Source organism: Musca autumnalis, unplaced genomic scaffold (genome assembly GCF_047663935.1).
Source record: "Musca autumnalis isolate F117 unplaced genomic scaffold, ASM4766393v1 scaffold_2, whole genome shotgun sequence".
Lineage (NCBI taxonomy): Eukaryota > Metazoa > Arthropoda > Insecta > Diptera > Muscidae > Musca > Musca autumnalis.
In genome coordinates this window covers 76978026-76992792 of record NW_027411755.1, presented here as the reverse complement: position 1 = coordinate 76992792, position 14767 = coordinate 76978026, and the positions used below count along the sequence as shown (strand labels likewise).

The window sequence follows — 14767 nt, the reverse complement described above, 5'->3', positions numbered from 1 at the left end:
GCATTTAATCCAATTGGGAAATTATGATGACGATTACAATGATTAAGGGGGCAGACACACTGAAATAAACAACATGTCTAATCTATGCACTTAAAAAATCCAAAATAAATTTATATTAAATTGCCCTATGTAGTTGGCACATTTGTCACTTACTTTTTTGTTCTTCTCTATGTGTTCGTCGTGTTGCATTGATTATTTTTGCACATTTCATAAAATGTGGCAACCTGGTTGGTTGGTCGGGCTGCTCTTCCGATGCTATTTTTAGGGGTTGTTTACCTTTGGGAACTATTTCCTCTTAGAATTTTTATTGTTGAGGGTAATTTCTCATTATTTTTGTTACAAAACAAAACTTTTGTTTTTCCTTAATATACTTGAATTTTTTCTCTCTCTCTGGTTTCGTTAATAATTTTTGCACATGTTGCGGCGTTTTTTTCACTTATGTATTTTTAATTTTGGATAATTTTAACATTTCTTTTTCTGATTCCTACTTAATTTTGTCACGCCACACATAAGTACAACACTCCCGTTTATTAAAGGCTACACCCTGCAACTGATGCATTTTTCATATTCCACATGCCGAGAAACACACGTCTCTTGCAAGGTTTTATTTGTTTTTATTTAAAATTTTAGCAAAACAAATGGGGAATATGTACATGAAGAAAAACAAAATTGTCAACGAACGACACCACCTCGACGACCGACCATCCACTTTGCAACTGACAATGACTATCACCACGGCAGCGCGTTTCGTGTCTGATAAAGGAACGAATAACCCCCAATAGCCATATGGAAAATTCTCTCTCGCCGCTCACTGTATTAAATTTAAATAATCCCCTAAAGCTGGGTACACATTGTCAGTTTTGAATGACAGCTTTGTTGTTGCTTGCTAGTGTGGCCGTTCATTTTTGTCATTCATCATGCAACCACAAAATATTTTGTGGGTGCTGGACGGTTGGACAGTTATCGATAATTGCAAAAAATCGTCATTCAAAACTGACAATGTGTACTGTACTTAAGTGTAGTGGTGAGGTCGAACGCCAACTGCACTTTAGCTCACTTGCTTACATCGTTGATATGCTGTCACTCGCAGAACACGACGACAAACAGATGTCCAAACAGACTCTCGTGGTGTTTATAGCGGAGAATATTTCTCTGTCTTCTGTTTGCTAAGAACCACCTTAACCGGCGTTAGGGTTGTCAGCTGTTATTTTACAAATTTAGCAATTTTTTGAAAGTAATAAAAAATACATTCACGACGGAAAATATTCGGGCGTATAAACACGTCTCTTGGTATTATGTACATACCTCGCATACGAGAAATTGCAACTCAAATACGAAATTTGTTGCGAAAATTGCCGTTAGAAAATTTACTGCCGACTGCGCGGAGAATATATAGGACAACAGGGATTTGAACAAAAAGTAAGTATATATTTTACAAAATAGTCATACATTTTCGCTAAATTACACAATTTTGCAGATTTAAAGCCACTACAAGAAATCAATTTGATAAAATGGTCGAGCAACAGCAGAAATAAGAATCAGAATTTAGCAGGATAGAGTATTCGTTTACAAAAAAAAAAAAAAAAAACGTAAGAGGATTGAACCGAAAGTGCCCCAAAATCAACGTACAGTTGGGAGCTAGATGAATGTTTGGGCTGACTTTAAATTCAAACTATTTTGGTTAATAATAAGGCAGAGTCTCGTGCTACTGGTTCTTTCAAACAGCAGAAATTATCTGTCACAGAAGAAGCCGCTTCAAGTTTGTCCAACTGGATGGATATCTACAATTATTAATGCCGGATTAATTGCTATCCCACAAAGTACATCGTTGCAGAAGCAGAATTCTGAATAATAACAGTTTCAGGATTTCTGTACACCTTTCGTTGAACAAGAAAATCCTTCAACTTCCACTAGGAGTAATGTAGCTGAACAACATCCTTCAATTTCCACACAAAGGACAAAGAAAGTTGACTATAAAAACGAACCTCTTTAATGATCAATTGATGGATCAGAAGTCAAGATATCTTTAACGGAATGGAAAACCTATAAGCTAAATAAGGAAATATTGAAATTGAAAAGCAAAAAGTACAAATTAATAGAAGAAAAGTCAATGATTTTAATGGAAGATTAGAAATGTTTTAAAGATAAACATTAAAAAAAAACTCATCAGTTAACACACCTATTTCTATATACAACGAGGCCATAGAAGACGTCGACAAATTTGAATACCTTGGCAGTATGCTCACAAAGGATGGACAAGAATGGATGTGGAAAACAGAACGCGAAAGGCGCGTATATCTTTTGCCACCCTGAATCGCATATGGAGATCAAGAAGCCTAACCCTACATACCAAGATAAATATCTTTAACTTATACGTTAAGTCAGTGTTGTTATATGTTTGCGAAATATAGCATGTCACCAAATCGATCACTATGAACATGCAAACACTCATGAACAGATGTTTGCGACGCATTCTTGGTATATGGTGGCCCCGCACGATCTCAAATAATAACTTATTACACGTTACCCACCAAAAACCTATAGATAAAGAAATTCTCCAAAGAAAATTGGACATACGTTAAGGAAGCCAAGAACAGAAATAGCTCATGCAGCGCTGGAATGAAATCCTCAAAGATCTCGCATGAGGACGTGGAGACTCACAGTCCACATTGAGACGACGAGCTACGATCGATAACGAGAAACAGAGAAACGTTGAAAACTTTTGTAAAATCTATTTGCGTATAGACTAAGTTGCTAAATATAAATTTAAGAACATGTCAATAAAATAAATAAATATTGGAAATGCAAAGAAACGCTCTGAAAAGAGTTACTAAAACGCAGAAAACAAGAAATTGGAAGGAAATGGCTTGAGTTAGAAGAAATAAGAAATTTATTTTAAATTTTTAGATTAGTTTTGGCACTTTTGATAAGATATGTACGAGTATAATCAAAATTTTTACTAAATTATACAATTTTGTATAAGAAAAAAATGGTAAAACCGTAGTGATTAAAAAAGAGCATTCCTGTACACTAGCAACTTCATGTCTAAATTGCAACGAAGGAATGAAGTTTATGCAATTGAACTATGTGAAAGTACAAATTTCGTTGAAGCTATACGGATTTCTATAGATGGTGTATTAATTCTCTCAAAAATTAATTAAAAATACGTACAGAATCTAAACAACGCGTACAAAAATAGAAAAAAATATTTGGGTGTTCTCCAACTATTTCGCTAAAATCCCATACAATAATTAATGTATACTGCTAAAACTTCATCAAGAAATATGGTTTACCATCGCGAGAGCTTAACTGCTTACTGTGAAAACTTATAAGGATAGTGAATTAAGAGTAATATTCAACTTATTCGCGAATTAGTTAGCACTTTTGATAAGATATGTACGAGTATAATCAAAATTTTTACTAAATTATACAATTTTGTATAAGAAAAAAATGGTAAAACCGTAGTGATTAAAAAAGAGCATTCCTGTACACTAGCAACTTCATGTCTAAATTGCAACGAAGGAATGAAGTTTATGCAATTGAACTATGTGAAAGTACAAATTTCGTTGAAGCTATACGGATTTCTATAGATGGTGTATTAATAACTGGGTTACCGTTAAAATTTAGAACGTTTTACCGTCCCCTAAGTGTAGTCTAAATTCATTTTTGGAATACCTAGAAAGTAACTTGTGTGGTACTTGCCGAACAGGATCTATAGGTGTTAGGGACTCTAATATTGATCTGTTGGATCCAAGTAACTCTTCTGACATCAGATCAGTTCTATCATGTCTAAACTACGAATCATGTCAGGAATTAGTTTCCCACCCAAGTAGTATGAAATCTATTGATCATGTCTATAGTAATGTTGCGAACAGATTATACGAATCAATTGAATGTGCAATGACAGATCATAATATAATATGGTGTCGTATGAAGAGTATGATTCAAAATAAGCTAGAAAATCAAGTGTTTATTAAGCACTGTAATTACAATAATATATCCGCCACATTCAAAGCCCTTTTATGAATTATTGTCATTCTGATAATCCTTCGGTTGATATGGATATTATCATTTCCACTCTTAAAGAAGCAATAAATAATAACACGACATACAGAGAAGTAAAGTTTCAGTCGAAATCAATGTTGACGCCTTGGAAGAGTGAAGAACTGCAAGCACTAAGGAAATATAAAGAGAAGTTATTGGCAAAGAGAAGGAGAATTGGAAGGAATTCACAAGTGGAATTTACACTGAAGAATATTAGTCGCATCATAAAAATAGCCAGTCTAATAAGTTTGAATTCGTACGTAAGCTGGAAGATTGAACCAAAACCCACCCAAATGTTGGGATTTCCTAAATGAGTGCTTAGGAAGGAAACATAAAAGTGTTATACAAGTGGGAAATAATGATAATGAAATAATACATGATGACATCGAAAAATGTAATATATTTAATGAATATTTTTTAAGTATTCCGAAGGTTCTTAAGAACAATATCACACACAGACAGAGTGATCACTTCAACAATTTAAGAACCATGAAAAGATGTGAGTCTATATTTACCTTCAGTAATGTAACCAGAACAGATATAAATGATATAATTTCAACTATGGATAATGGCAAAAGTCCTGGCCCATTTCAGGCAAAACATTGAAAACAGTCAATCCTTTCATTAGTGAGCATCTTGCAATACTGTTCAATAATATGGTAAATGTGTTTGCTTATCCGGAGGCTTTAAAAGTTGCAAAAATTTTACCAATTCCGAAGGTGACAAATGCATGTAAGGCCTGTGACTTTAGACCAATATCGTTGATATCACTACTTGATAAGTTAATTGAGAAGTTATTGCACAAGCAGTTATCAAACTTTATTGAACAAACCGGATATACCTATGTATAATATGCAATTTGGGTTTAAAAAGGGTTGTGGCACACAAGACGCTTTAGTTAATGTGATTAACATAATATGTGAAGTCCTAGATGCAAACTTTGGTGGAGTGGGTGCAGTTTTATATGACTTTTCCAAGGCCTTTGATTTAGTTGATCACCAAATATTGATTTCTAAACTTCCGTACTATGGTATTCATGGAAAAGAGCCATTATTATTGGAGAGCTATCTCACAAATCGGAAACAGTTTGTAGAACTCAATGGAGTCAAAAGTGATACTGGAATTGTGGAGCATGATGTACCTCAGGGAAGTGTATTGGGACCATTTCTTTTTACGTTGTACCTTAATGATATTACTAACTTTGAACTTTATGGAAAGTTGGTTATGTATGCAGACGACATATCACTCCTATATCCCCATAACCATGAAATTGTGTTAAAATGCCAAATGGAACACGACGCCGAACTTATCATGGAATATTGTCGCCTAAATAAACTGGTGGTAAATTCAAATAAAACAAAAATTATTCGATTTCGACCAAGATGTCAACATAATGACGCATTCTTTAATATTACGATTGAAAATATGCAAATTTTTGAGTGCCAGTCTCTGAAATACTTGGGAATACACTTGCAAAGTAATCTGACATGGAACGTACACATAGACTATTTAAAAACGAAATTTCGCCAGCTATAGGTATGTATATTGCACAAATTCAAAAATACGTTTGATGTAAAAACAAAGCTCTTGCTGTACAACTCACTAGTTCAAAGTCACTTGAGCTATATGGCTATGATATTTGCGTATAAAAAAAGCACTCATTTGAAATCGTTGCAGAGACTCCAAAACAAGGCGTTGAAGGCTGTCTATAACTTACCATGGTTACATCCAACGGATGATTTATATACTAATGTAGCAAAGAATATTCTGCCCTGGCGCTGGGACAATATATAACATATGTACACCAATATTTATGAATAAATTGAATATACTTGAAAAAAATAAATAAATAAATTCCTTTCATTGAACATTAATGTCCTCCAACTTCTACTATGAGAAAAGAAGCTGAACAAGTTCCTTCAATTTCCAAAAACTACAAAAGACTGGTTTTAAAAAAAGCGTTTCACAGTGTCGAAAAAGGCTGGACTAATCATCATTAATTTTGAGGGATAATTCAGAATCTAATAATCTTAGCTTTGTTCCAGTACTTTTTTTTAATGATAAACGTGTCAAAAGAGCAAACTGTCGAAAATAAGTTCCACATACACATTTTAACAAAATGTACAAATGTTAAAGTCAGCGTATCAGCCAATCAGAATCCGGCAAACATATTGCACATTTTTGCTCGCCCGAATTTGTCGTGTAAAAAGTTTCTAAAGAGAAAGCTATTCAGTGCCATTTTTGTTCAAAGAGATGTGAACATTTTGCAACTTTTTTGGTGTACCGGAACGTATTTTGGGGAAAATGTGTAAACACTCCTTAGTTCTGGAACGAAGCTCTTGTCTTTAAACGAGGAAATTTAAAAAGATCTTGGGCTGTCAAAATTTTAATTTTTAGTAAATAAAAGGGCCCTTTCTGGCCGTAAAACCTCTCAAAAATTAATTAAAAATACGTACAGAATCTAAACAACGCGTACAAAAATAGAAAAAAATATTTGGGTTTTCTCCAACTATTTCGCTAAAATCCCATACAATAATTAATGTATACTGCTAAAACTTCATCAAGAAATATGGTTTACCATCGCGAGAGCTTAACTGCTTACTGTGAAAACTTATAAGGATAGTGAATTAAGAGTAATATTCAACTTATTCGCGAATTAGTTAAAGTCGGTTGATGCGCATCCGATTTTAGATACAGCGAATCAATCTCTTTCAATATCTATGCATATTTCGATGTTTCACTCAACGGCCATTGTGTGCCGTCAGTTGCATCTTGCCAAAAACTTTAAAATGGGTAAATATTCGGTTTCATTAGCGTCCGTCTAAAATACGTCAATATACTCCTATTTGAAATAGATTCTTTAAGAACCGCGGATGTGCCTCCAAATTCTATATTGCGTAAAAGACCCATATTTGTCAAAATATATTTTTGCTGATTTTCCTATTTCCAAGGTATCTATATCCGCGGTTTTAGTGTATGGATTCGATTGCGGAAGGGCTCATTATCCGTCGCGTAAAAAAGGAAATTGAATGACACTTGTAAATTTTAAACGTAAAGCATAGGTTTTTTAAGAAAATTCACGCATCAAGTTTTGGTCTTTAATCTCCAATTACTAGGAGGCTGCACGGAGCACACTCATGAGATATACATTAAACGATAAATCCTATTATGAGTTTTGAATATTATCTTATTGCGTGTCGAAATTCCGGCTTCAAAATGTCAACATCAATTTTAGGTGGATGCAGTGGATATATCGAAAAATCATACACCAGTATCATGTTGCCCATGGAGTATTCTGTCATTCTTTATTTGAACATATTTCTATGAAATGTAAGGTTAAGCCAGAAATCGGAAGGGAACATAAAAAACTTGTTGGATTCTACCCATTTTTACCCATTTTTCTATATTGATGCCAACACAGCCTCCGCGAAAATTAATTTTAATGTGTCGACATTATAGGATCCCTCCTAAAACACTTCATTTTAAAGAATTTCAATCATACTATATAGAATATGTTAACAATTCGCGAATTCTGAATGGAAGAAACTCCGATTCATCGATTGTAAAACATTTTTGGGTTTTCCCATATACTCTTTGATACGGCCAAAAATGTGCCTAATCGAAATAAAGGTTTTAGACCCCAAGTATGTTTGGAAGAATTTCGTTTCAGACAATTTTGAGTCGATTTAGTCATGTCCGTCCGTCTATCTGGCTGGTGTGTACGATAATCCTCGAACGGACAACCGATTCCAACCAAATTTTGGCATATGTACAAGACATCTTCCCAGTATGCGGCATGGGTCCGCACGACACAAAGCACCTTTTCAACTGCCCCGCCAAACCAACTAATATAACTCCAGTGGATCCGTGGCTACATCCCATCGAAGCAGCCATTTTCCTGGAACTGGAGATAGACCCTGAACCAGATTGAACAGAAGAACGAACATACAAACATAATAATAAACACTGTAACAACAACAACCAAATTTTGGGTATCGTAATATTTTGTCCAAACTTAGTTTAACTTAAAATATGGCAATATTGGTCCACTCGTTCGGGTACCTCCTCCACAAAAGTTCACAATTTTTCTGTAACATGGTGTAAACGATAACTCTCTAAGAAAGCAATCGATTTAGTCCAAACTTTGCACATCGTATTACTCCTTTCAGATATAGATCGGGTTCGAATATGAACTATATGGGTAAACTCCTTCGGTTACCTACCACACAAAATTCAGATAAAGTGAAGTTTAAGAGCTCTAGAAGTTTAAGAGATCTAGCCATGTGCGTCTGCACGTCTGTTGAAATCACTCTAGCGTTCGCAATAATTGAGCTAGAACTAAAAACCGTCAACATAGGTCCATGTTTTGGTATAGCCCCATATAACGGCACATCCCGATTTTTGGTATTTTGAGAATTTTAGCTAAAATTTTTCACCGAACTACCTGTAATTTCACTTTTGGGGTTCTCAGTGGTAACAAAATGTCTTCACTAAAAACCGTCACCATAGGGCCATGTTTTGGTATTGCCCCATATAACAATACCTCCCGATTTTCGGTATTTTGAGAATATTAGCTACAATTTTTGACTGAACTACCTGTAATTTGACATTTGAGGTTCCTAGTAATCACAAAATATCTCCCCTTAAAACTGTCAACATAGGTCCATGTTTTGGTATAGCCAAGGTCCATGTTTTGGTATAAACCTCACGGTACCTCCCGATTTTTGGTATTTTGAGGATTTTAGCTAAAATGTTTCACCAAACTACTTGTAATTTGACTTTTGGGGTTCCCAGTGGTAACAAAATATCTCCACTAAAAACCGTCAACATAGGTCCGACTTTCGGTATTTTGTGGATTTTAACTACACTTTTGACCAAACTACTAACAATTGAACATTTAAGGTTCTAAGTGGTCACAAAACATCTCATCTATGTTTTAGTATAGCCCCCATATAACGGTACCTCCCGATTTTCGGTATTTTGAGGATTTTAGCTACAATTTTTGACCGAACTGTACTTGTAATTTAACAGTTGAAAGGTCCATGTTTTTGTATAGCCGTCATATAAAAAATTAACATAGGTCCATGCTTTGGTGTAGCCCCCATATAACGGTGCCTGCCCCATTTACGGTATTTTTGTCCGAACTATCTGTAATTCGAAAAAAATGTCCACATGTGTGTTGGTAGAGACCCCATATAATGGTATCTCCCCATTTTCGGTTTTTTGGATCTTAGCTAAAATTTTTGACCCAAGTATCTGCAATTCGACATTTGAGTTTCCCAGTGGTCACAAAACTTCTCCAAAAATAACATAGGTCCACACTTTAATTTAGCCCCATATAAGGTTCCCGAACGATTGAATATATTTTTTATGATTTTTTACCTTATTTATGTATCAGTGGTCACAAAATATCTCCGCCTAAAATTGTGGACAGGAAAGAAAATAATTATTCCGTTTCACTTCAGAATATTTTATGTGCACTTTTTATTTTAAATTTTTTAAACACTTTTTTACCTGTTTTTTTTTTTTTTTTTTTTTTTGTGGTCAGTGGATGAGGTACATATATTTATGTATCTCCGTCAGAGTATCTGACTGATACTTTCTTAATTGTGTTTTATGTCAATTTGTTTATGTCAATAAATCCACCAAACAGTAAAAACCAAAAGAACGATGGAAGAAAATGATTAGTTGAACTATTACGATCTCGTAACCATTTGGAACGAAGGACACAAAAAGAACGTGAAGGATTCATTGAACTATATTGGTCTCGGAACTATTCGCAACGAAATAAAGAAAAGAACGACGAAGAGGAAGATTTATTGAACTACATCGGTCCCGGAACTATTTGGAACAATGGAACTATATTCAGGAACTAGTTCCTTTGGAAAAATGAACTAGAATGATCCGCTCCGGGAACTAGATTACCCAACTCTAATGATCGGTACAGCCATTTTCGTGCTGGTTTCTGTGAATGCATTCAAGGGCAATAAAATCGCCATTCAAATCGAACTCTGGTCCGTACAGGACTAATAATTTCTATTTACTCTGAGAGGCAAAGTTGTAGCTCTTGTCCTAAAAAACAATATGTATAGATATAAAACGTATCCTTCAAGTAAACAACCAACTACAGAAACATAGATCCCAATAAACAACTTTTAGAACTTACGTACGGTTCTTAAAAGTCAAAATAGCAAAAAAAACCAATTCGATTTTTATTCTTTTTCTGTTTCTGCTCCATAGTCAGGTCAAAATTAAAAAAAACCAAGTAAGAAAGTATCAGTCAGCTTTGCCGACAGAGATATTCCCTCAGACTCGGACCTGAAGAAAAGAAGTAAACACAATACTTCTGACATCTATAGTTTTTTTTTAAGTTTTTTGGGCATATTTCCAAGGAAGTATAGTCTTGTCCTTGAAAAAAATGTACTGTCGAAAATAGGGCCACATACACAACATGTTGCTAAAAATTTAAAAACTATCCCAGACGAGTCCTTACGAAGCACTGTGTGTGGGTGATACCCGAAAGAGTGGTCCAATGTAGTAAATATTCGGGATAATCCGAGTCTGTAAGACATAATTCAATGTACAACGTTTCGACCAAATTGGTTTTTTTCCTCCAAGGATTATGTGACGTACTTCCTAGTTTACTCGTAGTTGGTGCCGCAGGCTTTTTTAGACCATTATCTCAGAAAGCATGCACTTACTCCCGAAAAAAATTGCGCCATCGTAACAGGGCCGCAGGAAGAACTAGTTGCAAAAAAATCAAAACTTTGCTTTTTCCAAATCAATTGTAGGAGGTAAACGAAGGAAGGGACCAATATAGTTCATATTCCAACCTAATACTTGGCTAGATGAAAAAATACGTTGTGCAAAGTTAGGACCAATCAGAAACTCCCTGCGAGAGTTATCCTGTGGATTTGCCATTTCAGTTGGTGGCGTCTAGCTCCAATTTTAGGCCATTATCTCAGGAATTATGGACTGTAGTGGAATTCTGTAACTCATTTTTCGAGTTACCGACAAAAATCGGTAACAGTAAAATTATGAACGAAAACTTTTGTGTGGAAAGGAGTGGACCGATATGGCACAACTTCGGACTTAAAGTAAGTATGGACAAAATGTTATGAATGCCAAGTTTTGGACCTGTAGTGGAATTCTGTAACTCATTTTCTGAGTTACCGACAAAAATCGGTAACGCAAAATTATGAATGAAAAGTTCAAAAAAAATGTTGACAACTCTGTGGTCAAATTGCGGCACTACATCCACGAATATTGATTATGGTGAAAACAATGCATTTAAATATACTGAATTCCAACAGGGGTATGTAAACTTTTCAATCTTTCAATTTTATAATTATTTTGTAATGTACCATTATCTGTATGATGGGATATGCTTTTGTTGTACTTGATATTGATATTAGTATGATTTACTCATTTAAATGTTTGCTTGAAATGTCATGGAAATTTGTAAACGTCTTCTGTCTACTTTAGTGCCCGCCTGAATTGGAATATTTAAGGTCACTTAAGATTTTTTCCTCTATGCCTCAGGGCTTTGGAGTCAAACACTTTTGCTGGAGACGGAGTTTAAGTAGCGGAAAACCACCGACTCCGGTCAAAAATATTTGACTTACATGTCAGAATTGATACCCGCAAATAACTCCCAAAATTTATAATAAATTATAATGCTAAATAAAAAATAATTAAAAACAATACATGAATATGAAAACCAATATGGGTCCATTTTTTCCTATAGCCCCCATATAGCAGTACCACCCGATTTCAGGTGGTTTGATGATTTTTTTTTTCATTTTTAGTCCGAATTAGCTGTAACTTGGCATTTGGATTTAACAATTGTACAGAAACTCCCCACCAAAAATTGTGAACATGGTCCAGATTTTGGTGTGGCCCCCACATAACGGTACCACTCAATTTCAGGCAATTTAAAGTTTTTTATCTACATTTTCGGCCTAAATTGACTGTAATTTGGTTATGGACTGCTCAGTGGTAAAAAATATATCTACTAAAAAGTTAAAAATAAAAAATAATTAAAAACATTAAGTTACAGTGTTTTATTAAAAATGCATTTAAAATTGGAAAATAATTTCTAATGATGGAAACTCTCAAATAAAACGCTTGCCGTTTAATATTGTCAGACTTTTTAATTCAAATGCAAGCGTTTTGTTTAAGAGATTTCATCATGAAAATTGTTTTTCTAGTATTAAATGCATTTATAAATAAAACACTGTAACTTAATTTTTTTAATTATTTTTTATTTTTAACTTTTTAGTATATATATTTTTGACCACTGAGAAGTCCATAACCAAATTACAGTCAATTTAGGCCGAAAATGTAGATAAAAACTTTAAATTGTCTGAAATTGAGTGGTACCGTTATGTGGGGGCCACACCAAAATCTGGACCACGTTCACAATTTTTGGTGGGGAGTTTTTGTACAATTGGGAAATCCCAATGGCAAGTTACAGCCAATTCGGACTAAAAATAAAAAAAATCATCAAAACACCTGAAATCGGGTGGTACCGCTATATGGGGGCTATAGGAAAAAATGGACCCATATTGGTTTTCATATTAATGTATTTTCATCCAAACCTGAAAAGTGTGCAAAGTTAAAAAAATCACTGTAAAAAAGGACTTTTTGGGGCAGCTAAGATTTTGTTCACGTAGCCGGATTTTTTATCTGTCTAATGGTTGTAGTCTAAAATCTATAAGGAATTAACTTCTATATACGGCTCGACTCCACACCCTTGCTTGTAACATAGATGTTCTATGTATCACATTCGATCGTTATCAATCGACTCTAAAGATATCAAATTTCATGATGACTTCTTGATTGCTCCATGCAGATTGGTATTTACCATTAAATGCCAGTACATCGTGAAAAGCGTCACCGGTCAGACGTTGATCGATCTTTCGAGTGTAATGCGGAATAGATTCGACATTTTTGTTAAAATCTTTGTCATTATTTTGACACTGAATCTGGTCGTGATAACATTACATTACCATGAAACATTGCTGGCGAAATGGAATCGCCGTTCTAAACTGGCGGTGTTTATGGAGGGGCAACACATTGCCGTCGACCAAAGAGATGGTAATTTTATTGATAAAAATTAAATTACATTTCTAAAATGGACGAAATCATCTATTCTGTGATTTTCAGAACCCTCTATCGATGAGTTGTTTCGTAAATTTGAACAAGAGCTACCCAATGTTCCATTCGGTTATGCTCGTCGTCATGCAAATCGAACAATGCGAAAATCTCCCAGCTGTGCCACTTTCCCAGCTTTGCAGACGTTGCACTTTTACAACAACTACTGGCAGACTTATAGTCGAGAGAATCTAACATTTCATCTGTATGGAGCATATTACGATGATCGAGCCGATTTGCCACAGGGACCAGTAGTAAGAATTCTGGCCCTAGTCAATCAACTGAAGCCACCATTTCCCAAATCTTTCTGCCAGGTTTGGTATGAAAATGAAAATTTCCCCCAAATACCTCAGATAAGCGAATATAAAATGATTTGGCAATGGGGTGGTTATCGCATGTTTTTCCCCGTCCTTATGACCTGTCCCTTATCAATGGCATCGGGAAAAGCAGAAGGGGCCAATCATATTCCCCAGGCGGTTTCCATTGTTGTTCATCAGTGTGACACTCCCTTAAATGTTTTGAATGTGGTCTATAACAAACCCACTGGAGTCGCAACAAAAGCTCCATTTGCCGTATGTGTTAAAGGTTTGGATTTTCCCTACATTGACTTGTCCAACCGGCTGGCTGAATGGCTGGAAATGCATCGTCTGTTGGGAGCTAAGAAAGTCTTCATGTACGAGATTGATGTGCATCCCAATGTAAAAAAGCTCTTGACCCACTACGAGAAGGAAGGGTTTGTCGAAGTAAAACCCATCACGTTGGTTGGCGGAGTTGTGGGCTTGCCTCACTTGGAGCATTGGATTTTAAAATCTACAATGTTTAATAAGCGTTTGAATGAGCTGATACCCTACAACGATTGCTTCTATCGCCACATGTACGAGTACGAGTATATAGCGCTGGTAGATGTTGACGAAATTATCATGCCACTGGGAGAGCTTCGAACCTGGCAAGACATCATTGAAGCATCCATGCCGTACACTGAGTCGAAGAATTGTACCCATGGTTTTACGGCTCTGTGCTTCCGAAACACCTATTTCCCCTACAGCCCTGAAAAGTTCACAATCATTAGTAGCAACGATGACAGCAACGCACCAGCAAGCCCAAGCTATATGTTCTTCCTGAACCACACCTACCGTACGAGTAACTACTCACGTCCAGGTTATGCTACCAAATGTCTACATCGAACAAACACATCAGTGACGCTGCACAATCACTATAGCCTAGAATGGTTGAATTCATGTAAACCCTTCGGTATGCCTGAAACAGTTGCTCATTTGCAGCATTACCACGATGATCAACCTAGCCAGAATTTCCAGGCACTAATATCCGATCACAGTATTGAACGTTATCGAACATCATTGATAGAGCAAACGACACGGGTATTGCGTCAAGTTGGTCTGCTGAAGTAAATTTTCGTTGAGTTCGGATCAATAATATACATATATATCTATATAAATAAAAATCAGATATCTCTCGTTGGCAATGGCATGAAATGTTTGTCATAACCCAACTTTGGTTTTTATGCATTTGCAAATGGCCACTTTTACGCCCAATTTTTTTTCAATTT

General features: G+C 35.4%; 2 protein-coding genes and 2 long non-coding RNA genes across 6 annotated transcripts in view; 3 read left to right on the top strand and 1 right to left on the bottom strand.

Moving 5' to 3' along the window:
- The window catches only part of LOC141394127 (glycoprotein-N-acetylgalactosamine 3-beta-galactosyltransferase 1-like), a 91848-nt gene extending 90260 nt beyond the window's left edge, over positions 1–1588 (bottom strand). Inside the window, exons 1-2 of one of the 3 annotated variants that reach the window (XM_073968043.1) lie at positions 1013–1588; positions 154–834 (exon numbers count right to left, since the gene is read on the bottom strand). The gene's annotated coding sequence lies outside the window, so the exon portion shown is untranslated. Of the gene's footprint in view, positions 1–153; positions 835–1012 lie in introns of those variants that run through there. The other 2 variants (XM_073968042.1, XM_073968040.1) reach the window with 2 other exon arrangements.
- Positions 1118–2852, top strand: LOC141394132 (uncharacterized). The gene is made up of 2 exons (XR_012410258.1): positions 1118–1419; positions 1478–2852. It is a non-coding gene; the product is annotated as an uncharacterized lncRNA (long non-coding RNA).
- Positions 2853–4082: 1230 nt separating this feature from the next.
- Positions 4083–14767, top strand: part of LOC141394131 (uncharacterized) — a 127194-nt gene continuing 116509 nt past the window's right edge. The window contains exon 1 of the long non-coding RNA XR_012410257.1: positions 4083–5584. This is a non-coding gene — a long non-coding RNA (uncharacterized lncRNA). The remainder of the gene's footprint in view (positions 5585–14767) is intronic.
- On the top strand, positions 12928–14710 carry LOC141392843 (uncharacterized). The gene is made up of 2 exons (XM_073965818.1): positions 12928–13143; positions 13213–14710. Exons 1-2 carry the CDS (start codon positions 12975–12977, stop codon positions 14607–14609), a joined length of 1566 nt encoding a protein of 521 aa, XP_073821919.1. The 5' UTR covers positions 12928–12974; the 3' UTR covers positions 14610–14710.

What these genes read in the sequence shown, in the direction of transcription:
- LOC141392843 (XM_073965818.1), top strand. Translation starts at nt 12,975, where the DNA reads ATGCGGAATAGATTCGACATTTTTGTTAAAATCTTTGTCATTATTTTG. An exon ending in TGCCGTCGACCAAAGAGATG is followed by an intron (nt 13,144 to 13,212) that starts GTAATTTTATTG and finishes TGTGATTTTCAG; the next exon opens with AACCCTCTATCGATGAGTTG.